Genomic DNA, 25,593 nt, shown 5'->3' with positions numbered 1-25,593 from the left:
TTTTGGAAACAGTGCCAAAATTTGCTATCACTTCCCAAGGATAGAAAAAAATGCTCATGGTTAGCTAGTTATTAAACTCATTAGGATTATTTTAGCAATATTTAGTCCACTATTTGTATCTGAATGCTATATCAAAAGTGTTTAGATGTGAATTTTTGTAGCTTTGTATTGGAGATGTGTTAACTATGAGTGTACCTTGCACAACCAAAAAAAAAAAAAAAAATACAAATAAAGATAGCATATATGAACTTGGTGGAAATGGAAAATTTTAAGCATTGCATGTAATCTATATATATATATATATATATATATATATAATAACCAAACACTATGAAGTTCTCACAATTTTTCACGTCAGCACAATATTTAAATAAAATTATTTTTATTTAATCCAAACTTAACAATGAGTGAAACTTTATCTCTCTAACAAGTCCAACTTAAACTCAAACTTATCATTATCATTTAAAAAAAAAAAATTATTTTTGCTTAATCCAAACTTAACCAGGAGTGAAACTCTATCTCTCTAACAAGTTCAACTTAAACTCAAACTCAAACATTGATAATTTATCTCCAAATTTGTAAGGTTAATGATGAACACTATAAAAGCAAAGCAAACCCCAAATTTTTTTTTAATTTAATTTTTTTTTTTTTTTTTTTTAAGCTGAGTATAGTTATAAGCTCTTCTTATATTATTTTCTTCTCCTTTATTTTGTTAAAAAAAAAAAAAATTATTTTATGGTTTTTCATGTATTTTTTAAAAAGTAATTTTCGTACATGAACCACAAACTCTCTTTAGGCGTTTTTTAATTGCAATAATTGAAATTATTATTTCAAATGTAACCCATCTTTCTTTTATATTTCTCTATTGTTTAGTCATATATATTTTGTTTTGTTTCAGTAATTTCTAAGTAGTGAATCATCTAATTCTTTAATATTTTTTGGTCTTTCAGAAGTTTTAATATCTAGATTTTTGAGTTATTTTTTGCAGTATCTAAAATTGTCTGACAAATTTTTTATAATTCATTGCACGTTCAAGCAATAGCTTCTGCATCAAATTGAAGTCATACAAGAGCAAATCTTGCAAGAGTGTAGTTTCTTAAATTTTTTATAAAATTATTTTAGTTTATCTCACAAATAAGTAGGTTCCCGTGCATAGCACGGGTTTGCGACTAGTTAATTAATAATTTAGTAGCGCATTTAACAAAAAGTGTCTAAAATTGAATCTTCAACAATATACATTGCTCTTGAAGTCCACATTCCCCGTCCCTTTTCCGTTATGCTACTCACCCATTGAAAAAAAAAAAAAAAAAAAAAAAAAAAAAAAAAAAAAAAAAAAAACCACTTCAGCAGAGAAGAATTGTTTATTGCTTTTTGAATAAGAAGAAACAAGATAATAATATATATCTTGCACTTGGAAGTGTCATTTTTACCTCCAGTGCCTTGAAAGTTTTATTCATGTTTGTGTTTATGAATTTTTACTAGTTAATTAAGGGTTAGCAAGAACAAAGATAAGGCCTATCTCTTGCATACAACGCCTAGCCCATCAATCCCACTAGCACAGCTCAAGCTAGGCAACTCCAAACTCTCCAAAGAAGCTTCACCATCAGACCCACCAAACCGAGCAACAGCACAGTCCGTGGCAAACAGGTTTGAAGTTTCAAAATTCTTGTCCCCTCCAATTACAGGCATGGTAGCTCCAATATTTACACGACTCACATAATCGGGTCTGTATGTTTGGCCCAACACACCACTCACTTCGTTGCTCAGAGTGAAAAACTTGAACCCAAGGTCGAGATGAGCAAATGAATCCTCGTTGGTTATACCATAGTTATGAATTCTAGAGTCTTCTTTGGTTATAGGCACAACCTCGGCTGTGATCCTAAGGCTTCCTTCAACTTCAACCATGACATTGTTAGTGTCAGCTAGCCTATTGACAAAAACACTTGGAGAACTTGTGGATTGCCACGTAGCACCTTCTACTTCGGTGAGGGTAATAGGCTCGTTGTCGAAGGTGAGGGTGAGACGATCAATGGAGTCTTTCCATGTGGCAGTTTTTTGGGCACCGATGAAAAGTTGGTGTTTGTCAAAGAGAATTGCAATGGATTGGACCCAAGTGAAGTCCCTCTTCATGTTCTGGTTTCGTTTGCCAATGAAGTGTGCATTAATATGGAGGTTGGAGTCCGATAAAAGGCAAAAGTCGTGATCTTTCTTGCCATGGAAGTAGAAGGTGATATCAGAATATGGAGCAAAAGTGTGAGAAGCAAGGATTAAATCATGCCTTGACAGAAGCTAGAACAAGTGAAGCTGCAGAATTACATAACAGAGTAAATGGCTAGTAGCTTAAGGACTAAAACTACCTGTAGCATTGTATTTGATAGTGTTAGTTTCCTCACGTGAGCTGCTTAGTTATTTTTCTGTTCACACGTGCATAGTTTTGTTAGTCAAGTGTTAGTTACGTAGTTTTCCCTTACTCTGTATTGTATATAAGTTTGTAAAACCTGATTCTTTCAATAATATCAAGAAGTATTTTCCCAAATTATCTGATATGGTATCAGAGCCCAAATTCTAGGGTTCTTAGGGTTTATACTTCCTCAATTTTCTCTGAGAAAATTCCTTTATTTCTCTAAGAAAATTCTTCATTGTTAACAATGGCTTCCGCTGCAACTCAAGCTGTTGCTACATCAGAGAATGTTGCGTCTTTGTCTTCACAAGATTCACCAATGGATGATCCCTTGTTCTTGCATCATGCAGAGAGTCCAAGTACAGTTCTTGTGACTCAGCCCTTGATTGGTGGAGAGAACTACTCAGCATGGGCTCGAGCAGTGAGAAAAGCATTACTCACCAAGAACAAATTGGGATTCATTGATGGTTCTCTCACTTTATCATCTCCAATGGTGTCTACTCCTTCGGCTGTTCAGGCTTGGATCAGATGTGATAATATGGTTGGAACTTGGTTAACCAACTCAGTATCACCAAAGCTTCAAGCAAGTATCATTTATGAAGACATGGCTTTGGAGATTTGGACTGATTTGCAGAATCGATTTGCGCAGAGTAATGGACCAAGAATTTACAATCTTCAGAAGGAAATTGCTGATTTACACCAAGGTGAAGTTTCTATAACTGACTTCTTTACTCAATTGAAAGTACTTTGGGACCAATTGCAAAGCTATAGTCCATTTCCTTCATGTACATGTGGAAAATGTGTGTGCAATGTGAATAAGAGGCTTAGTGATCTGCAAGTTAGAGAATCAGTATTGAAGTTTTTAATGGGTTTGAATGATTCTTTTTCACAAGTAAGATCTCAAGTATTGCTCATGGATCCTCTGCCTTCTGTTAGCAAAGTCTATGCTTTGTTGATACAAGAAGAGATGCAAAGATCAGTTACTAATCAATTTGGTGTGAAGGTTGATTCAACTGCTTTGGTTGCAAAGATGCAAAACCTTAATCCTGGTATTACTTCTGGTGGTAATGGTGTCAAGGGCAAGGATAAGCCTGTTTGCACTCATTGTGGCAAGACTGGCCATATAGCAGATAAGTGCTATAGATTACATGGCTTTCCTCCTGGTTTTAAGTTCAAGAATAAGCCTCCAATGGCGCATCAAGTCTCAGCCATTCAGTCACAAGAATTGATGTCTTGTCCAAATCCCAACAATTCTGTCTTTACTCCAGAACAGTATCAGCAGCTTCTTGCATTGATTAATCCTTGTTCTCCTCTTGTGTTTGCTGTCCAAGGCAGGGATATTCATGGGAAGGATGCTTCTTTAACATGTGTTCCTTCTTCTTCTTCTGCAATGGCAGGTATAGATGTTTCTCATTCTGTTTTTTCTACAAAGGTAGTTAACAGAAGGGCTTACACTTCTGATATTTGGGTTATTGATACTGGAGCTACTGACCACATTGTTTGCTCAGTGAATCTTTTGTCTTCTATTACTGCTATTGCTCAGTCTATAGTTGAATTACCCAACGGTGAAACTGCTTCTGTCACACATATTGGAACTGTTAATCTTTCTTCTTCACTCACACTTCATAATGTTTTATGTGTGCCTTCTTTCACTTTTAACCTTCTCTCTGTTAGCACCATCACTAAATCTCACCCTTGCTGCCTTATTTTCCTATCTACCTTCTGTTTTATCCAGGACCTTACCTGTTGGAGAACGATTGGAGTGGGGCAAGCAAATGATGGTTTGTACCTGTTACAATCTAGCAGCACTTATCAGCATTCTTCAAGCTCTCTTGATGATTTCTTGGCAAGTCATAATCTGAGTACAGTTTCCAATTCTTTCTCCGCTACAACTTCAGCCAATACACTTTCTTTCCTTTGGCATAACAGATTAGGGCATCCATCAGATTCTAGGTTACAAGCTTTAAGTCATGTTTTTCCTTTTCTGAAAACTTCTTGTAATAATGCTTGTAACATTTGTCCTTTGGCTAAACAAAAACATTTGCCATTTCCTTTTAATAACAATCTTAGTACTTTTGCCTTTGATTTGTTGCATATGGATGTTTGGGGTCCATATTCCACTCCTACCTTAGATGGTTACAAGTACTTCTTGACTATTGTTGATGATGCAACTAGAGCTACATGGGTTTACTTAATGAAATCAAAATCTGATGTAAGGTCTCTTATTGTGTCTTTTCATACCATGGTTCTTACTCAATTCAATGTGAAAGTTAAACAAATAAGGACTGACAATGCTTTGGAATTTAATATGCCAGATTTCTTTGCTTCTAATGGTATTATTCATCAACATAGTTGTGTTTATACTCCACAACAAAATTCTGTTGTGGAGAGAAAACATCAACATCTTCTTTCTATTGTTAGGGCCTTACAATTTCAGTCAAATTTGCCCATTCCTTTTTGGGGTGACTGTGTGCTCACTGCTGCCTACCTGATCAACAGACTTCCTTCTCCCTTGCTCAACAATAAAACTCCTTTTGAACTTCTTTTCCATAAACCTCCATCTTATGATCATTTGAGGGTTTTTGGGTGTGAATGTTTTGCTTCAACCATTGCTAATACTCGGTCTAAGTTTGATCCTAGGTCTAGGAGGTGTGTGTTCATTGGCTACCCTTTCAATGTCAAGGGTTACAAGGTTTTTGATTTACAAACTCATACTGTTTTCCTTAGTAGAGATGTTGTCTTTCATGAATCCATTTTCCCTTTCCTTACATCTGTTTCTCATTCTAACACTGATCTGCCTGTTCCTTTACCTTGTACTTCTCATCTTCCTTTTGATGATTTGTCTTCACCTTCCTCATCTCATTTGATTTCTCCATCTGCTTCTTCTATGGATGATACTATTTTTCAATTGCATCATGAGCTTGATGATGAGTTTTTGCATGATGTTCCTATTGAACCTCCTGAACCTCTTATTGATCCAATTCCTTTAAGAAAGTCTTCTAGAGTTCCTAAAAGACCTTCTTATCTCCAAGCTTACCATTGTAACATGGTCACTTCCACTCCCACTGCTAATGTTCTTCACACAGGTACTTCTCATCCTTTAACATCTCACCTTTCCTATAAGTCTCTTTCTCCTTCCTTCAAAGCTTTTTGCTGTTCTATCTCTTCAATTGTTGAACCCTCACATTATTATCAAGCGGTTTCTGATCCAAAGTGGCAGAATGCTATGGCTGCTGAAATAGCTGCTTTAGAGGCTAATAACACTTGGACTTTGACTTCCTTGCCTCCCAACAAGAAGCCTATAGGCTGCAAATGGGTTTATAAAGTCAAGTACAAGTCTGATGGGTCAGTTGAGAGGTATAAGGCAAGGCTGGTTGCCAAGGGATTCACTCAAAAAGAGGGGATTGATTACACTGAGACTTTCTCCCCTGTTGCAAAAATGGTCTCTGTTAAGTGTCTTCTTGCTGTGGCAGCTGTTAAGGGCTGGTATCTTGGGCAATTGGATGTTAATAATGCATTCTTGCATGGGGATTTGTTTGAGGAGGTCTATATGGCTCTTCCACCAGGGTTCCATAGCCAGGGGGAGCAAGTGTGTAAGCTAAACAAGTTATTATATGGTCTGTGACTAGGCCAGACATCACCTATGTAGTCCATAGGTTAAGTCAGTATATGGCCAAGCCAAGAAAACCTCATCTAGATGCTGTGTATAGAGTTTTGCAATACTTGAAGAATGAACCAGGAAAGGGGTTATTGTTCTCATCAAAATCAGAGCTTCATGTCAAAGCTTTTGTTGATTCAGATTGGGCTTCATGTCCTGATACAAGGAGGTCTGTGACTGGTTTTAGTGTGTTCATTGGAGATTCTCTAGTGTCATGGAAGTCCAAGAAACAATGCACAGTTTCCAGATCCTCTGCAGAAGCAGAATATCGAGCTATGGCTGTAGCTACTTATGAAATTGTTTGGATATTGTATTTCCTTAGAGATATTGGGATTGAACATAAAAGGGAGGCCTTATTGTTCTGTGACAATCAGGCTGCGTTGCATATTGGCTCGAATCCAGTTTTTCATGAAAGGACGAAACATATTGAGATAGATTGTCATGTAGTAAGGGACAAGATGCTTGAGAAAGTTATCAAGTTAATTCATGTGAGAACACACTGTCAGCTAGCTGATTTGCTCACTAAAGCATTAGGATTTAATCAATTCTCTAATTTGATTTGTAAGATGGGAATGGTTAATATACATTCTGCAGTTTCCCTTGAGGGGGAGTATCAGAATATGGAGCAAAAGTGTGAGAAGCAAGGATTAAATCATGCCTTGACAGAAGCTAGAACAAGTGAAGCTGCAGAATTACAGAACAGAGTAAATGGCTAGTAGCTTAAGGACTAAAACTACTTGTAGCATTGTATTTGATAGTGTTAGTTTCCTCACGTGAGCTGCTTAGTTATTTTTCTGTTCACACGTGCATAGTTTTGTTAGTCAAGTGTTAGTTACGTAGTTTTCCCTTACTCTGTATTGTATATAAGTTTGTAAAACCTGATTCTTTCAATAATATCAAGAAGTATTTTCCCAAATTATCTGATAGGTGATGCCATCACCACCTATGAATCGAGGATCTTGACACACTGCTCCTGGCCTATCACACCCTATCATTTAACATGTGGAGGAATCATAACCATACGGCTATAAATAGCTGTAACTTGAATCTATCTTTATATATATTACACTCTTACACTAAATCACTTTAAAAGACATTATATATATTTTCCAAAATTTGTGAGGAAACAATGATTTTACAAATAAAACACGAAAAAATAATACTTTATGCGCAAAAGAAAACTCTTTTATAGTTATGAACTATTCACACCTGAATGATAAAAAATAAAAAATCTTATTATGTAAGATAAACTCTTTTTATTTATATTTTTTGCCTATTGGGCTTAAAAAATATAAATTGAACAAATTAAAGGAAAATTTTTAAGTTACATTATCTTAGCAATGTAAATTTACATTGTAAACACAAAATTTGTACAATATTATACACATTTGTAAAAAATGTACAATATTGTACACATTTTGTGTGCCTACAATATAAGTTTACAATGTAAGTTTGTGTGCCTACAATGTAAATTGAACAACAGAAAACTTTGCTATACATTGTATTAGCAATATAAACTTATAAAAATCTTTGAATAAAAATATAATTACACCTTGAAATGCTATAGTTTTAGAAAGTTGTACCTAAGCTAAATAAGTCGAAAATGTTGAAAAAAAAAAAGCATGGCAAACTTAATTGTATAGCCAAATTTTGCTTGATTGGGTGTGAAATATATAGTGGAAAGTGTATTAATGAATAGACTTACTGCAAACAGGCTTGCAAGTGACACAATCAACCTCACATCCACCAGGGCATGAGCTGGGACATACTTGCTCCATATTGTAACACTGAGGGTATTTCTTATTCTTGCATTTGACAGTCTTTGGAGTTGGTGGAGGTGAGGAGGAAATCGGCGGAGATGGGGTAGGAAATGAAGGAGGAGTTGCAGCAGGAGGTGTTGGAGAAGGTGTTGATGGTGGAGGTGATGGTGAAGGCGGGGTAGGACTAGGTGGTGTTGGAGAACTTGGAATAGAGGGAGGTGGAGAGGAAGTAGTTGGAGGGGTGGGAGTTGTGGGAGCAGGAGGTGGTGGTGATGGCGAGGAAGTTGGAGGAGATGGGGGTGGAGTAGAAGTAGTTGGAGGTGTGGGAGTTGTTGCAGGAGGTGATGGAGGTGGGGTTGTAGTAGGAGGTGGGGGAGATGGGGGTGGAGTAGAAGCAGTTGGAGGTGTGGGAGTTTTTGTAGGAGGTGAAGGAGGAGAATATGATGGAGGTGAATGGGTTGGAGTTTGAGGTGGAGGAGGGCTTTTGTAACCAACACATATTGATTTACAAGAGACACAGTCCACCGTGCATTGGTGAGGGCAAGATTTGGGGCATACAAGCTTCAGATTAGAGCAATACTTGTACTTCTTTATCGAGCATCTTGCATAGCTCAGGCTCTTGGCTACACCTGGAGGAGTTGCCTCTACTATTGCCATTAGCATTAGGAGAAGAATTGGCACAAGAAGAGTTTTCATAGTTTGTGCCATGGAATTTGAAGTTTGGCTTGCTATTATGGTACTATATGAGTTGGGTTGTAATTGCCATTGGCCCATTGCCCCCTTTTATAGATGTTAAAGAAGAGCATATATTAAATCCTTCATAAGTCATCTTTCACATGGTTCCTTGAAAAGCCAAGCCAATCTGAGGCCTTTTAGTTTGGATCATTTATTTATTTTATGATTTTACTTTTTTGCTTCTGTTGCTTTTAATCCTAAATTGGCATCACTTTGATATGAAGGGAATGGAGTAACACTTTCAGCGAGTGTTACTCTTCTTATAATTAAAAAGTGTTCCTCGTTTCAGGGGATAAATTAGGCAGGAAATTATGTTTCTCCTTATGTGCAAGGTTTTCAGACTCGGACCGTTCATTGAACCGTAAAAAAGAGAGATTTAAGGTTTTTAAGATCGAACCGAGGTCGAACCGGATCAAACCGTAATGACGTCATAATTATTTTAATAATTATTTTAAATAAAAATAAAAATATTGAATTAGTAAAAATTGAAAATTTGACTAAAATAATCTAAATAAATACTTTTTTAAATGCATTTTTATATCACTAATTTTATTATAATGTTTCAAAATCCAACTTAATAGTAAAAAAATAATAATAATATTAATATTCATGTTGGGAGGAGCAATGAGTCAGAAACTCATTTTTGTCCATCACGTCTCATGTCACCCGTGCTAGGCTCATCCACTTTCAAACTCATTTTTGTCCTCATCCACTTCTCCATCATGTCACCCGTGCTAGGCTCACACGGCAATGAGCCAGAAACTTTCAAAAACAATCATATATTAATATTAAATTAGGCTCATTCACTTCTCCGTCATATCATGTTGGGAGGGGCAATGAGTCAGAATGAGATGGAAATTTTCCAAGGCTTTGTCATGTCACACGTGCTAGGCTCACCAGACTAAAAAGCAAAAATAAAGTTGAAAGAAGTCATCTGCTTTAAACTGAAGGAAGGAGACCATGAAGAACGAAAGAAGAACTGAAGAAGCAGTGAAGAAACAGAGAAGAAGAAGGAGCTGCATCGTCTGCGAACAAGATCCGAGCAAAATCTCCCCCAAAACATCAATTTAGCGAACAAGATCTGCTACTTTCGGCTTCTAGCGAACAAGATGACCCATCGACGATGAAAGATTCAAAACTTCCGACAAGTTTTCAGTGAATATTTTCAAACAAAAAGTCCCTGTTTTTTTCGCATAAAACGGTTCTTGAGACTAAAAGAACCGCAAAGATGAACGGTTTGAGGTTTTTTCGGTCGGACCGTGCGGTCCGGTCCGGGTTTCATAACCTTGCTTATGTGAATGCATGAGACCCTTGCGAGACGCCAGGATTCTCTAATACTCTAATGCTTTGAGTTGAAAATAAAATAAATAAATAAATAAAAGGAACGAAAAAGAGAAAGTGTCTTTAACTTATGAAGAAGATTTTCTAGGAGCCCTTTTCTTCCAGTACTCATGTTAACCTTTATACTTTTGCATTAGATGTCATAACTTTTTAGGCTTTCTGGCTAAATTCAAGTGTAGCAACTAGGTAACGAAACCAAAAAAAAAAAAAAAAAAAAAAAACACACTACAATCATAATAAAGAAAGCATAAAGTAATGGATAAGCCTCTTGATGACCTTGTTCAGATTATTTGAAAAGAATCCCAGCTGGCCCAAAATAGGACAATTAATAAAATTTTAAATTGATTTTGTAATACACATGATCAAAAGACTTTTATATATATATATATATATATATATATGTATATGGGCCAAAATGGCCCATTAGCATTAATTTTTGAAATATTTAGCAACAGAGCACTGTTTCGGAAATAATTAGGGAAATACCACTTTTTCTGGTACTCGAGCTTGGTGAGCTCGAGTACCATGTTTTTTTAATCCACCGTCGCCCCATATTCAAGGAGCCCTATAGTGGCGTTTTTAAGCCCTATAGTGACGTTTTCGGGCCCTATAGCGGCGTTTTTAAGCCCCCATACCAGGTTCAAGGGGCCCTATAGTGACGTTTTCCTGCAAAATTTTTTTTATAAGTCCCCATAACAGGTTCAAGGAGCCCTATAGTGGCGTTTTTAAGCCCTATAGTGACGTTTTTGTCCCTATAGCGGTGTTTTCCTACAAAATTTTTTTTATAAGTCCCATAACAGGTTCAAAGGGCCCTATAGTGGCGTTTTTAAGCCCTATAGTGACGTTTTTGGGCCCTATAGCGGCGTTTTCCTGCAAAATTTTTTTTATAAGTCCCCATAACAGGTTCAAGAGGTCCTATAGTGGCGTTTTTAAGCCCTATAGTGACGTTTTCGGGCCCTATAGCGGCGTTTTTTTTTTGGAGAAGATGTTTGACCAATGAAAAGATGGTACTCGAGCTCACCATGCTCGAGTACCAGAAAAAGTGGTATTTCCCTAATTATTTCCGAAACAGTACTCTGTTGCTAAATATTTCAAAAATTAATGCTAATGGGCCATTTTGGCCTATGTATATGTATATATGTATATATGTATGAATGACGCGCTATTTTATTGAAAGGCTTCACCATCCTGTAATTGAATGAATTAAAACTAAGGTGACTATATATAATATGTGATCTGCTATAAACCATGTCTTCATTATCTTATTCTACTCTGGGTATTCCTGCATTTATCAACAAGTTAACTATTATATATACATAGACCCACTTCTTCAGACATACATAATTTACAACAAAATAAACTTAATTACAAGAATAATATATTTTGATGAGAATCCATTTTGTTGGAGATTCTTTAGAAAAAAACAATTCTAGAGGTAAGCAGTGTTGAGGATCGTCCTAGTACGTGCTGTAAGAAAGTTAAAAAAAAAAAAAAAGAAAAAAAAAACAACTTATTATATCTTTTTTTTTTTTTTTTTGATAAACAACCAATTTATTAAACTAAGAAGAAATACAAAAGGTACCCCAATCTTGCCTACAAGCTTTCAAGGTATGGGGAGGCAAATCATAGTTATTACACAAGAAGCCTGCCTTAAGAGCAACAACATTTAGCAGCTGAGTGAGCTGCTGAGTTCAAAGATCTCTTAACCCAGCAAAACTTACAATTATCAAAAAATACACTCAAAATAGCAATATCCCAAGTGATAGAGGAAATGGACCAATCGGATGGTTCTTCAGCTTTGGATAGGGCATCTAAACATATTTTTGAGTCTCCCTCCACAACGATGTTGCTCCAGTTTTCATCGATAGCCAACTTTAGAGCCCACTGAATTGCAGCTGCTTCAGCTTGAGTAGGAGAACATAAATCATGAATTTTAGTCCATACCTTTAACACCTCGCCAGACTCATTTCTTGCTATCACAGCTAAGGAGGTGAAAGCCTGTGAGATAGCAGCATCCACATTTAGTTTTATATAGTTTCTTGGAGGGGGCATCCATGAAGTTAATTCCTCACTTCTATCTTTGTCATGCTCATGGTCCAAAGCCATAAGATATTCCTTTACTCTATTTTCTGCATTGCATATGGTAGAGATAATGTTCATTTCACTGCCATTATGTCGAACCTGATTCCTGAGGTGCCAGACAGCCTCCATGGTGACTGCCATTTGAAGAGTACTCAGCTCATCCAAATTCAAGACTATTTTGAGGATGTCCTCGTTTGATGCAATACTCATTTTGTCAGTTCTTATGCCCCAACTACGTCTAAACCATATGGCCCTAGCTACTTGGCAATGAAAGAATAAATGAGTTGTTGTTTTAGGTTCACTGCCACAAAGCACACAGTTTGGATCAGATGTCCCTATTCTTAATGCCAGGTTGTTTTTGGTTGGTAGAACATTGGACCCAATTCTCCATAGAAGCATTTTGATTTTGTTATGAGCTTTGATCTTCCATATCTTTTGCCACTGAACTGTGGAGCTTCCACAAGGAGGGTCTTGGTTGGCCTCATAAACAGATTTCATAGAAAATGCCTCTTTGCTGTCCAGGACCCAGATAAGTTTATCAGCTCTGCTTCTCAAAGGGATATGAGTTTTTTTGATGGCTTCAATTGACTCAGAATTAAACAGCTCATTAAGCAGAGGTAGATTCCAGCAATGGTCCTCAGTAGATATCAAGTTTGATACCATCAAAGGGTTTCGTAGAATTGAGTCATCCTTTGGAGTTGGTTTAAACCCATCTAGCCATGGGATCCATGGGTCCTCCCATATATTAATTGAAGTACCATTTCCAACAAGGTAACAAGCACCCTTAGCAATAAGGGGTTTGGTTTTCTCAATAGCTTTCCAAGTTGGGGAAGCATTTTTAGAAGGTTCACTTTGGATCCAATTCTTCCTTACCTTGTATTTGCTTCTTAGAAGGTTCATACACAAGCTATCCCTATTTGAAGCAATCATCCAAGCAAGCTTAGCCAAAAGAGCTTTATTAAAATCCCTGCTCTTTCTGAATCCCATCCCTCTACTTCCTTTAGGTAGACAAAGTTTTTCCCAAGCCACCTAAGCCAAATTACCTTCCATTTGGGTTTTTTGGATTCCACCAAAATTTCCTAGTCAAAGCATCTAACTTGTCACACACTTTAGTGGGGATGTCAAAGGTAGACATTGTGTATGTAGGTAACGCTTGGGCCACCGTTTTAATTAGGGTGGATCTTCTCGCCTATGATAAAGTTTTACTTCTCCACCCATTCAGTTTGGCTTCCAATCTCTCTTGTAAGAACTTAAAGTCCTTTGCTAGAACCTTAGTAAGGAATAAAGGAGCCCCCAAGTAAACAGAGTCTGTTTTAAGACTTTTCATCTGTAGAATATGCTTTATGCCCCTGCGAGTTTGCTGGTGGGTGAGCTTGGAGAAAATAATCCCTGATTTTGCTCTGTTAAGCATTTGTCCAGACCACCTACAATATTTTTCCAGGCATTCATTAGTGGCATTAGCTTCCCTTCTGCATGCTTTTGAGAATAAAACAATATCATCCGCGTACATTACATGTGTGATGGGAGTGCTGCCAATACTAGCCTTAACCCCACTAATATTCTTCTCCATAAAATCTTTCTCCAAAATTCTTGAAAGGACTTCTTGGCATAATATGAAAAGGTAAGGGGATAAAGGGTCCCCTTGCCTTAACCCTCTTTTAGGTCTAAATTGTCCTGTCTTTCCCCCATTTTAGTAACTCAAAGGATACTGTTGATACACATTCAAGTATCCAACTCACAAATTTTCCATCAAACCTAAAGTTCTTGAGTACTACTAGGAGGAAGTTCCAATTCACTCTGTCATAAGCCTTTTGAAGGTCAATTTTGATAGCCATTAACCTAGATTTAACTTTCCTTGTCTTAAAACTATGTAGCATTTCATGGACAATAACCTGGTTCTCGGCAATCCATCTTCCTGGAATAAATGCTGCTTGTGTGGGGGAGATAAGCTTATGCAAAATATTCCTCAATCTAGACACTAGCAGTTTAGTAATGATTTTATACACGACATTACATAAACTAATAGGTCTATAGTGATTAAATGACGTAGGGCTTTGTAATTTAGGAATAAGAACAATAAAAGAGTTATTTACCTCATCTAGCATTCTCCCTGCTTGAAAGAAAGATGTGACAGCTCTTGTAACGGACTCCCCCACAATTGCCCAATATTTTTTGTAGAATAGAGCAGAAAAGTCGTCAGGTCCTGGGGCTTTTAGATATTGCAACTGGAATAGCTCCTTCTTGATCTCAGACTGAGTTGGAATTCTGCATAACTCCGTATTTTCTTCTTCAATGATGCATGGGGTGATTAGATTATCTAGATTTTCTGGAAAGTCCAATTCCTCTTCATTAAATAAGGTCTTGAATTTTTCCACAAAGTGCTTCTGAATCTCCCTTCTATTTGTGATCCATTCCCCAGAATCATTCCTTATTGCATCTATTGAATTTCTTCTTCTTCTTATGATGGTAGATAGATGGAAAAATTTTGAGTTCTTGTCCCCCTCTTTGAGCCAAACTTCTCTGGATTTTTGTTCCCAGAGAATTTCATTTCTTAGGAGCCACTCGTTCAGTTCAGTTTGGAGATGTGCTTCCTTTCTACAGTTCTCTTCCATGCCATCCTCCTTTTGTATCTCTTGGATTTTGGTTAGAAGCACGTCTATTCTCCTTTGGCAATGACCAAACACTTCTTTGTTCCACTTCTTTAATGCCATTTGAGTGTTTAGTTGTTTCGTGCATAATTTTAAGAGATCTGATCCCTCCACCTCTTCTTTCCAAGCTTCATCAATAATTCCAAAGCACTTTGTATCCCTTGTCCAAGCAGCCTCAAATCTAAATGGCCTAGGAAGGTAATGATCAGCTGGTTGAGTGTCCAAAAGGATAGGGTAGTGATCAGAATTTATGGCACCCAAATGTTGAATGGTTGCCTTTGGAAAAGCTAATCTCCAGGACATGCTAGAGATACCCCTGTCCAACCTCTCCCTTAATACATTTTTTCCCCATCTCTTTTTCCTCCAGGTGAACCTACTTCTAGAGAACCCCAAATCAATTGCTCCTAATTCAAAGAAAATGTCCTTCAAAAAATTAGGGGACATAGAACACTCAGCTCTTCCCCATCCTTTTCTTCACTATCCATAACAATGTTGAAGTCCCCGAAGCAAATCCAAGGCTCTTGAAATGACTCCAACAAAGCACAAAGGTTCTCCCAAGCCTTTCTCTTCTTGGCTGCATAAGGGGGACCATAAAATCCAACCAAATTCCAGTCTCCACCAGGGTCCAAAATCTTAACCGCAATCAAATACTTATTAAACTCCACCACTTCAATTTGCTCCACATTAAGCATAATCCCCCTGCTCTACCCTTCGCCTCTATAACCACCTTTTCATTAAAACCCGCCCTTCTCTTTACATATTCCATACGTTCTTCATTTGCTTTTGTTTCACACAAAAAAAAATATATTTGGCTTATGACCTCTATTTTGAGCTTTGAGGGCTCTCACGGTTGAGGCATTGTAAATGCCTCTACAATTCCATCCTAAAGCTCTCATTACAAAAACCAATACCCAGCTAATACACAGCCAATACACCCAAAACACAGCCAATACACAACCAATACACAGTCATTAAGTAGCCTAACCCTTCTATTATAGAAACCCAATACACAGCCAAATAGCTTAAAAAAATCCAAACCCACAACAACAAAGCTAGGGGCCAGAGAAGCAGCGATTTACCTTGCATGTATCAATAGTCGTCGGGCTGAAGAACCAAACACATCAGCTATTAGCCCCACTTGGGGGTAGAAAAATGACCAACGCTGGCCACAAGAAAACAACCCACAGACAGGGCAGAGCAGACCCATTATGGCGTCGGAAGACCCACTCTAGGCTGGAGCACATAGGCGGTGCGTGACCCGTTGAGATGGGTAGTCCAGCCAACCAAAGAGGTAGATAAAGGCTACGCTTTGGAGCATAGCTCACTAACGCAACAGAAATGGCTTGGGCACACAATAGCCAGGAACTCCTATCGTGCGCCGAGAGAGACAGCTCCTACGAGGGAGAGGCTTTTTATGCCGCTTACAAATTATGATATCAAAATTTAGTGTCAAATCCTAAATTTATATGTCACTAAACTAATTAAATAAAATGCAAAAGAGCAAATTGAATAGTGCCATGTGTCATCCAAGTTGACATTACATTAGCAAAATAAAAAATTGCTATGTTTGGACCCACAAGATAGTGATAATTCCTCTAATCAAATTAAGATATTTATAGTTGATAATTATCTTTATTAAAAGATTTAAGAGAAAACATTGGGTCAGGAGTTGGTGTAAAACCTGTGTTTTACGCCAGCCAATCCTGACCCACCACGTCAACATTTTTTTTTTTTTTTAGCAAAAACATTAAGCCTTAAGCCTCTCTCCCCCTCTTTCTCTTCTCTCCTCACCTAATCTCTCCATCTCTAAATCAAACCCATAACCTCCATGGCCGGAACTTCAAAGCTCAACACAAGCCACCATCACCACTGCCATGGTCGAAGCTTCAACGCTTAACACAAGCCACCAGTCTCGCGGCCTAAGTTTATTGCCCAACGACTCTTTCTTTTTCCCTCAGCCTCTGCTCTCTTCTCTTTCCTTTCTCATTTCTCTTTTTTGTCTTTATTCACTCATGTGCTTTTGTTTGTGCTTGGTGGTTCAGCGATTATGGTCCGGCGATTGTGGTCAAGAGGCACAGTGGTGGTTCGGCGATTGTAGTCATGAGGCACGGTGGTGATGTGGGTCTAATTTGGTGGGTTTCGTGGGCTGATTTAGTGGGTTTCACAGGCTGATTTGGTGGGTCTCGGTGGTGATTGTGGTCCGGCGATTCGTGGGTTTGATTTGGTGGGTAAGTGGGTCGGTGCTAGTGGGTCTTGATTGTTTGTATCGGAGGTGCCTCGGTGATGGTGATGATGAGTCTCAGTGGTGTTATTGATGGGTTAGTGGCATGATGGTTGTTGATGGGTTGCTGAGAAGTGGAAGAGGAAATGGGGCGATAGTGGAGGTATTTTTGTTTTGGCTGGGGCTAGATTGTTGATGGATTGTTAGGTTGCTGGGTTTGATTGTTAGGGCGATGGTGTTGTGGGATTTTTTTTTTTTTTTTGCTACTATGGTTTATGGTTGTGGCCGATGATGGTTCAAGCTCAAGCCGCAAGACTGGTGGCTTGTGTTGAGCTTTGAAGCTCTGGCCATGGAGGTTGTGGGTTTGATTCAAAGATGGAGAGATTAGGTGAGGAAAGAAGAGAAAGAGAGGGAGAGAGGCTTAAGGCTTAATGTTTTTTCTGGAAAAGAAAAAAAAAAAAGGTGACGTGGTGGGTCAGGATTGGCTGGCGTAAAACATAGGTTTTACGCCAGCTCCTGACCCAATGTTTTCTCAAGAAATAAATAGAGAAAATTTTTAATAGACACAAGTCCTTGTGTGACTTTTTTATTTTGGGCCAATCAAAAATAATTTTTTTTTATTAATTTTTTTTGTAATCTTTAAAGAGATTAATTTAAAGAAAGACTCATTCTTGGAAGACACAAGTCCTAGAGTTAACCCGAGCTCATCTAGAAGGATTTTTTGTTTCTTTTCTAGTGTCAACATTTTGAAGAAATTCAGCCTTAAAATCATTTGAAGAACATTCGGTCTAACTATTCTTCCAAGCCTTGAAATTCTATAGGAATCAAGCTTCAAAAATTTCCAAAAGCTTCAAAAAATCTCATATCCTAAAAAGTCTACGAATTCAAGCATCTAAAGCCTTGAAGAACTTATACCCAAAATCATTCGAATACGAAGAACCACTACAAGAAAAATGGGTTATTACGGCTCTCCAAAAGTGCTGCTAAAACCAATAAAAGCGATGCCAAAGGCACTTCTGACCTTTAGTGGCGGCTACTATTGCAGTGCTTCGAAGTGCCACAACTTAAGTGTCACAGTAGACCTATTGCGGTGGTAATCAAAAGCGCTGCTGTATAGGTACCTTTTAGTGGCAGATTTGGTTTATTGTGGCAAGCTTTCCACCGCCGCCATATAAGGCTAGGAATTAGTTAAATCAACCTTTAGTGGTGGTTCATACGCGCTGTTATAGGTGTTCTCATTTAGCAGCGAGCAATAAGCGCCATTATAGGGTTTCATTTAAAATGTTCCAAGTACACTTTTAGCGGCGCTTCTGATTGTCGTTATAGGTGTCCACATTTAGTGGCGGGCAATAAGCGTCACTATAGGGTTTCATATAAAACACTCCAAGCACACTTTTAGCAGCGCTTTTGACCGCCGCTATAGGTAATTTTTTTTTTTTTTGGTTTTTTTTTTCCACAATAACCTCTTTACAAAGAACCTACTGTAATATTGATGACCTGTTTACAAAAAAACTTGCAATAGTTTTGGCTCTACTAACACAATACCACAAATGTAACTAAGACAAATGTTTCCAAACTAACACAATATTAACATAGGATCAAATTGAGAAATATATTATCAATATAAATAATAGTGTCTACAATACCATCACTATTAGATTGGCAGAAAGATGTGGTTCTAAGAATAAAACAACCGCCCAAACTAAGTTAATTACATAATCAAAGTTCCAAAGTGTTAGAGAATATCCTTCAACACGTGCAAAAGATGTGGTCATTCAAATGTAGTTCTTTGTATGCAAAAAAGTCCTCGAACACCAAGATTAAACCGATTACTTTGTGCTTTGATGGGATGGACTTGATGATCTTTGGAGAGCTGGAGATTGTTGGTCCGGAGGAACACCCTAAATACAAATTATGATTAGTTAATAAGTACATATAATAACCATGTTGAAAAACACAATAATATGCATTAAAAAATGCAAACATTAAATGCATATATAGAACATTAAAATGTAATACCTGACTACATTACAAAGAATGTTGTTGCATTTGTTGAAACATGCGAGCCATTCTTTCCTCCATATCTTCGAATTGCCTAAGTTTTCCTTGCACTTGATCAAAACATGCCAGTTTCTCCTTCAAAGTAGTCAATTCCACTTTCATTTGTGCAACTTCATTGTCCCTTGCTTGACTTGATTGTATTTGAAGGTCTGTGAGAGCACTCTTGCTACTTCGACTACTTGGATATGGATCAAATCCTACCTCACGAACACGACCTTTGCGCTCCTTATCCATCACTTTTGCAAATACATCATCTGTTGACCATGCAATACTGCCAGTTGCGTTAGATGATTGCAATTGATTTGAAAGGTCACTCAACAATTCCTTCATTTTTTCCTGGTATTCGAAATTGAACAAAAGAAAAAATTTAGAAATTAACAACATCATTTGATTCAAGATAATACATGATAAATGGTGAGAAAAGTTTTTATTGTTGAATGATTCTTTTCCCCCCACCCCCAAACAACATTGATTCTCTCTACAAACCTTTTTTTTTTTTTTTTTACATCTTTATGCTATAATGATCCTTTTGTAGTTAAGTTCACAAGAAGTCCTTATAAAGATTCATGTAGCCCAGGTCTCACTGCTAGTGTTGGGAAATTTAGACCTAGTTGATAGAATTAACAAGTTTTAAACTCAAGTTGTTAATTAGATTTATTATGAATAAACCTTGTTAAAACAAACAAACATTAATATCATGTCAATATCATGCACAACGGAATAGTAAATAAGATAAGATATGATGACCTAGAAAAACCAATAAAACAAACTAGTGTCACAGTAAAAAATCTAGGGGGAAACCTTTGTCCCTAGACTCTAAAGAGAAGTTTCAGACCTAGTACAAAACCTTTGTCCCTAGACTCTAAAATCCCTGTAGATGAACTTACAACAAAAACCTTCTACCGCTTCAAAACCTCTGAACTCTTCAATATATGAATGCCACCCTTTTGCACGAATTCCAGTATGTGACTAACTCCAGCAACTTGAAGATGTTGTTGGTTGCAAAGTTCTTCACTTCATCAACAAGTACTTGGTTGCAAAACCCTAAGGCACAAAAGACGTAGTAACTTCTTACAGAGAGAATAAGACACTAGGTCACTTTCTGCATGTGTTCTCCATGTATAATTGCCTTTAAAATAAGCCTTATATATGTCTAGGGTTGTGAGAAAAGAAACCCTACATATACATGTCAGCTAAGGCTAAAAATCAAATTTGGAAATTCTGATTTCGTAGATCTCGACAGATTCAACTTCTGTCGAGCTTCATTCTTAAATCTCGATAGGTATTGTTTCTGTCGAGGTATCTGTCGAGTATTAATGAACAGCTTCTCTTCTCTTGTTCCTTGGTCCAATCTTCATGGTTTTAATACTTGACTTGAACTCTTGTTTTTTGAAGTACTAAACCCATCAAAGATCTACCCAATTACAAGTAAAATGCATTTTGTCAAAGGATTAACCAATTACATAAAATATGTCCTTAATAGCTAGGATTAGGACTGATTGAATAAAGTTCAAGGTTCTTGTACAGTTTTTTTATTTATATATTTTTTATTCATTTTTTTTTATGATGCACAAAAAAATTCAAAAGGAAAAAAGTGTTTTTTTACTCGATTAATTCCCTTCCTAAAGCTACTGATATGACTAAATGAAAGAAAGTGGTTGTTGCTGGAAATTAAAGGTATATTGATCTTCAAACTACTGATATATATATATATATATAATATCTTGTAGGGGATCTTAAAGCTTTCACATTTGATCCTAGAAACTCACCATTTTTTGTCCCACTTCAGGAATAAGTGCATTACCATCTTTACGAGTATAAAGTATTGGATATAACACTGCACGCTCTACAAGACGTCCATCTTGTTTTGCCTACATTATGAACATTATATTTATTTAGTGTTGAATATTGGTTCCATGTAAACTAGAGAGAAATCAAAATCATTTAAAAATTAATGATAGTATTTATTACATTTTTTGTAGCGTGCATAGCATAGCTATGGGAACTAGCAGTATGTAAGTCATCTTGTTTAGCATGATGCTCTTTATTCAAGTATGACTCTATCTACATTCAACAAAATTACATGTTTAGATAAACTATGCTTTAAGTATCTATTTCAAAGTACAAAAGTGAATATGTGATCTACAGCAAGCATGTCAAGATAGATTAATACCATTGCTTTTTCAGAATACCAATGTTCAACAAGTATATCATAATCTTCTGGTATGCATCCCTTTGGTCGGTTGTTCTTTACCTGTGCTTTGTTTCTTGATCCCACTATATAGTGCTTACTTTTCAGCCTACACTTATTATCTCTCCAAGCCTTCCCAATTTTTTGTAAGGTAAATTTCTTTAGAGCCGCATATGCAATAAGATTGTCAGGCATGGAGTATTTCCACTACAATCAAAGAGTTGAGTTTGCAAATTACAAATGTTTTCTAGCTAAAATACTTATGTAAAACTTAGTAAAAAATGTCATAATTACAAGTATTATAACTTCTTTAATACCTCAACAAGATGCTAACAATCTTTTTTAAGTTCGTTTGGCATTTCTTTCCAAGAAGGATTTTTAATTGGGAACATATGGGGTTTCCGCGCAATCATACCCAACCACCTAGTGAAAGTCCTCCCCTGCTTCTCAATTGGTTGATGAATACTATTTAGTGGCAACACAATTTCTAGGTCATCAGAAAGATCCCAAATATCTAAGTACTTGCTTGGCCCACGAGTGATGCGTACAACTGATGGCACATTTGTAATGTGAAGGAAACAATATCAACCAATGTCAAACAATAGAGCATGCAAAGCTAAGGATGAGTCTAATTTTTTTTGTTTTTTATTTTCTTGGGAAAAGGCTAGGTGATTATTTCCTAAGGCAAGTAACCAACTACATCACACACAACCCCGGTGCTTGTCCAATTCTTTTTCATAGTCCATGAGTTTCATTTTCATATAGTAGTTGTTTGTTATTGGTAAGTGTCGTTTATCCACACAAGGAAATACCAATCATTGATTTTAGTAAGTTTCTTAACCAATTATGTTTCAATTACAAATTATTTACAAGACTAATTAAACAAAGCCAAGTGTTATTTAATCATGGCTTGTTCGTTAATCAAGGCAGAGGTATAGCAAAATGAATCAGTCCCACTATTCTTTTACTTCCATTTCTTGTACAAAAGCTTCCTCATTTTTGTTTTTTCACATTAATGGCATCATGCATAAAGTGGTACAGTGTCATTATAATTATTAATTTAAGCTAACTTTATAGCTGGTCCCATGCATTTATTAATTTAAGCTAACTATTAATTTTACTTGTTCTTGTTCTTATAAACACTAAAAACAGAAGATAATACAATCAGAACCATACCTTGTGTAGAAGCTTCGTGTATTTCTTCATGCGATGATTGATCTGCATCTTGTGTAGAAGCTCCTTGTTAAGACCTTACACTCTTGGTATGCGTACGTATATTTGCTTTTGCTTTGCTATCTCAACTGTCAAAGACAAAAATAACCAAAGATTTGTTCAAGTTCTTAAAATCAACACATTTTTTGGTGAAGTAGCCAATGGTTATTGTAGTCATTTAATGGTCAAAATTGATATAAAAAAAACCTTTTATATTAAACAACTCCTGCTTGAGTTGAAACCTAGGCAACACAGCACACCCACAAGCGAGAATGTAAAGGAGGCACAAATACTGAAATGTGACACATGCGTACAAAAGTAATAAAGTCCATTAATATCTAAATAATCTAAAAGGTTTACAATAAGAATTTAAGGAAAATGAGGGAAAATAAAAAACCTGCAAATAAAATACCAATAGATTCTCACTCCATCTCAAACATCAAAAACAAAAATCACCAGCACAAGAACATATCCTCAAGCAGTTCAGTCAAAAAAAATTTAAATATAGAGTTTAGTTAACACTGAAAAGGAGAATTGAACACCCCTTAATTTGTCTTAGAATAGAAAAGTATAATTCTGTAAGAAATATCACAATGAAGGAGAAGATAACAAATCTTATCCAAACATTAAAAAAATAAAATAATAAAATAATAAAATAAAAAATTCCACAACTCAAACCAAGACAAAAAGCAACTTCCAAAGAATTTCATTTTTGATCATTTCACAGGATGTTATTTCCATTTCCCTTACCCCTAAAATCAAAGTCATATAGGAGAGCTAAAAGAAATCATAGTAGAGTCAATTTAGAAAATGAACCTTAACATTAAAAACAATAAAAAAACAAAGGTGAACTTCATGCATATCATTGTACTCCATAAATCAACCCCATTTGCATCCATTCCCTAAACCATATGATACATCAGAGATCCCAAAACACGTATAACATGTAGCCTTAAAAGCCAACAACCAATCATATATGAGTAGCTAATAAATATCACCTTGCACCATTTTTCCTAACTGTGAAGAGAAATTACATATGAGAGGATGCCAATCACAGGCAACTTTCTTACATGAGAATGAACCAAAAAATCATATATGGATAACTAACAAATCTCTTTATTTAAATATACTTTCAGATCAGCAAACATTGGGAATAAAAAATAGGAATCTATTACAGAGAGAGAGAGTATACACTTGGGAGGTTAGATTAGCGAGAATATGGTGTTAAAAGGTGAGAATAGCTAAAGGAGAGGGTTAGAGATAAAGAGTTGATTTGGTAGATTAACATACTATCATAAATTGATCTCAGGGGTTCCCAGAGAAAGTGAGTTGATAGACTGATGCAAACTAGCTATTGTCACTTTTGGTTTTGCAAAAACAAACGAATTAAAGGAGGAAAAAAGAAACTATCAACAGTTTTTTTAAAGTCTTAACAATCCCTTTAGTGGGGTGCTCTAGGTTGTTACACACATCCCTACACACACCTTTTGCACTGAAATCGTGACTATGTAACAATCTGTGCCTGTGTGCACTAGGATTTACTCTATTCAATGAAGCCGGTTTTGTTACTTTTGTATGCTATAAAACTCCAGCCACAAGGCCTACACCTCATGTGGCCGAATCCTAAGGCTCCCTTTCAAGATATATGCCTTGGAAGCAATTGCATGGTCAAAGAATGAGCATTTTTAAAATTTTTATCAGTAGGTCTTTCACATAAAAATGGATATGACCTTTTATAGTAGTATGAATAGTAATTTATGTGGATCTTAATTATAGAAATTTCCTCTAAAGATAACCTTAGAGGCAATGTGAAAAACATGCTTAAGTGAACCTAAACTATCTAAAGAATAAAAAAGCAGGAGATTCCAGCTAATTGTTTACCAAAATACAACCTCCAAAAACATACATAAAAGTCTAAAGTAAGCACAAAAGAAAAAAAAAAAAAAAAAAAAAATTCTTTCATGAAAAATTCATATTAAGTATTTGCACTATGAAGTTTGCTATATCGATCACAGATCTTATATCCACCCTACTCTATTGACCTTGACCCACACATACAAAAGTTAAGGAAACCCATGAATAAATCCCAAACAACATCGAAACTCATCCACACACAGCAAATCCAGACCATATTAGCCATGCAATCATCCAAATCAATGAAATTAAAACAAGAATAATAAAAAAGAAAAGAGTTAGAACAACTATAAGTCTATAACCAAACATTTAGTTTCAAGACCAATATACCTATGTACAAATAGGATACCAAAAACAATTTTCAACCTTCTTATAAAATGATGCAAAATATAAGTAGTTTGAAAGTACAACTTCCAATAATTATGGCAAAATATAATGAATGATAACCAGTGTATTAACTAGACTCATCACCATTGGACTTATCTTCATTAGACTCGTAAACATCATCACTAAACTCTTCACTACTAAACTCTTCATCATCGATGAAGTCTTGTTCAAGTAATTCATTCTTACTAATTAATGGTGTATCATAAATGATTCCTTCTTCATTAACTTGAGCCAAAACACGGTTATCATTTGCATCATGACATGCATCATCAATAGTTATATTATAACGGACATTCTCAAAATAAGTATCCACTTCGTCATCATCATCATCGTCATGTGAAGCATTAAAACCAACATCAAACACCACCCTAGGTTTTGTTTTAACCACCAGCACCACCCAATCTTTATGTCTTACATCTTCCACGTAAAACACCTGCAAAGCTTGAGGTGCTAATACATACAGTTTGTCAATCAATCGATCACCATTGTATATCAACCTTGAAAAATTGACAAGGGTAAATTCAAACTCATCTTTTTTGCATCCCCTCCCACTAATAACGTTAGCCCATTGACATTTGGATAATACATATTGAAACTTGTTAGAGTAGTTCAACTCAATAATATCAATTAATACACCATAATAAGTAACACCTCCTCATCATTCATTACATGTCGATTGAATAAAATTTCAACAGTTTTAAAATATTGTGAACAGAATGTTAAGCATTCCTTTGCTATATATCCTTTTACAATGGAGCCTTTTGGATAAGTTTTATTGTGCACGTAAGACTTAAGTCTTGACAAGTACCTATTGGAAAACCCAAGATCAACAATGGAAAATTGATCATTTAAATGAAACCAAATAGACTAAGTTACTATATGTCTTATCTCTCTATGGGATACATTCAATGATAATGAACTAGGCTAGCAAATTTGCTTCGTTAGACAAATGCATGACTAGATGTAACATCACTGTAAAAAA

General features: G+C 36.2%; 2 protein-coding genes across 2 annotated transcripts; one reads left to right on the top strand and one right to left on the bottom strand.

Moving 5' to 3' along the window:
* Positions 1–1,506: 1,506 nt before the first annotated feature.
* Positions 1,507–8,532, bottom strand: LOC126706205 (uncharacterized). The gene is made up of 3 exons (XM_050405540.1): positions 7,765–8,532; positions 6,993–7,047; positions 1,507–2,233 (listed from the first exon to the last, which is right to left on the bottom strand). Exons 1-3 carry the CDS (start codon positions 8,525–8,527, stop codon positions 1,516–1,518), a joined length of 1,536 nt encoding a protein of 511 aa, XP_050261497.1. The 5' UTR covers positions 8,528–8,532; the 3' UTR covers positions 1,507–1,515.
* Positions 2,372–4,484, top strand: LOC126706208 (uncharacterized). Its single transcript, XM_050405544.1, has 2 exons — positions 2,372–3,798; positions 4,137–4,484. Exons 1-2 carry the CDS (start codon positions 2,649–2,651, stop codon positions 4,178–4,180), a joined length of 1,194 nt encoding a protein of 397 aa, XP_050261501.1. The 5' UTR covers positions 2,372–2,648; the 3' UTR covers positions 4,181–4,484.
* Positions 8,533–25,593: the final 17,061 nt, after the last annotated feature.

The sequence above is a fragment of the Quercus robur genome, chromosome 11 (genome assembly GCF_932294415.1).
Source record: "Quercus robur chromosome 11, dhQueRobu3.1, whole genome shotgun sequence".
Lineage (NCBI taxonomy): Eukaryota > Viridiplantae > Streptophyta > Magnoliopsida > Fagales > Fagaceae > Quercus > Quercus robur.
This window is presented reverse-complemented; position numbering and strand designations above follow the sequence as displayed.

Coding starts and splice junctions, on each gene's coding strand:
- LOC126706205 (XM_050405540.1), bottom strand. CDS start 8,527: ATGGCACAAACTATGAAAACTCTTCTTGTGCCAATTCTTCTCCTAATG. Junction 7,048..7,764: donor CACTTGCAAGCCTGTTTGCA/GTAAGTCTATTC, acceptor GTTAAATGATAG/GGTGTGATAGGCCAGGAGCA. Junction 2,234..6,992: donor CGATTCATAGGTGGTGATGG/CATCACCTATCA, acceptor TCCATATTCTGA/TATCACCTTCTACTTCCATG.
- LOC126706208 (XM_050405544.1), top strand. CDS start 2,649: ATGGCTTCCGCTGCAACTCAAGCTGTTGCTACATCAGAGAATGTTGCG. Junction 3,799..4,136: donor TTCTTCTTCTGCAATGGCAG/GTATAGATGTTT, acceptor TGTTTTATCCAG/GACCTTACCTGTTGGAGAAC.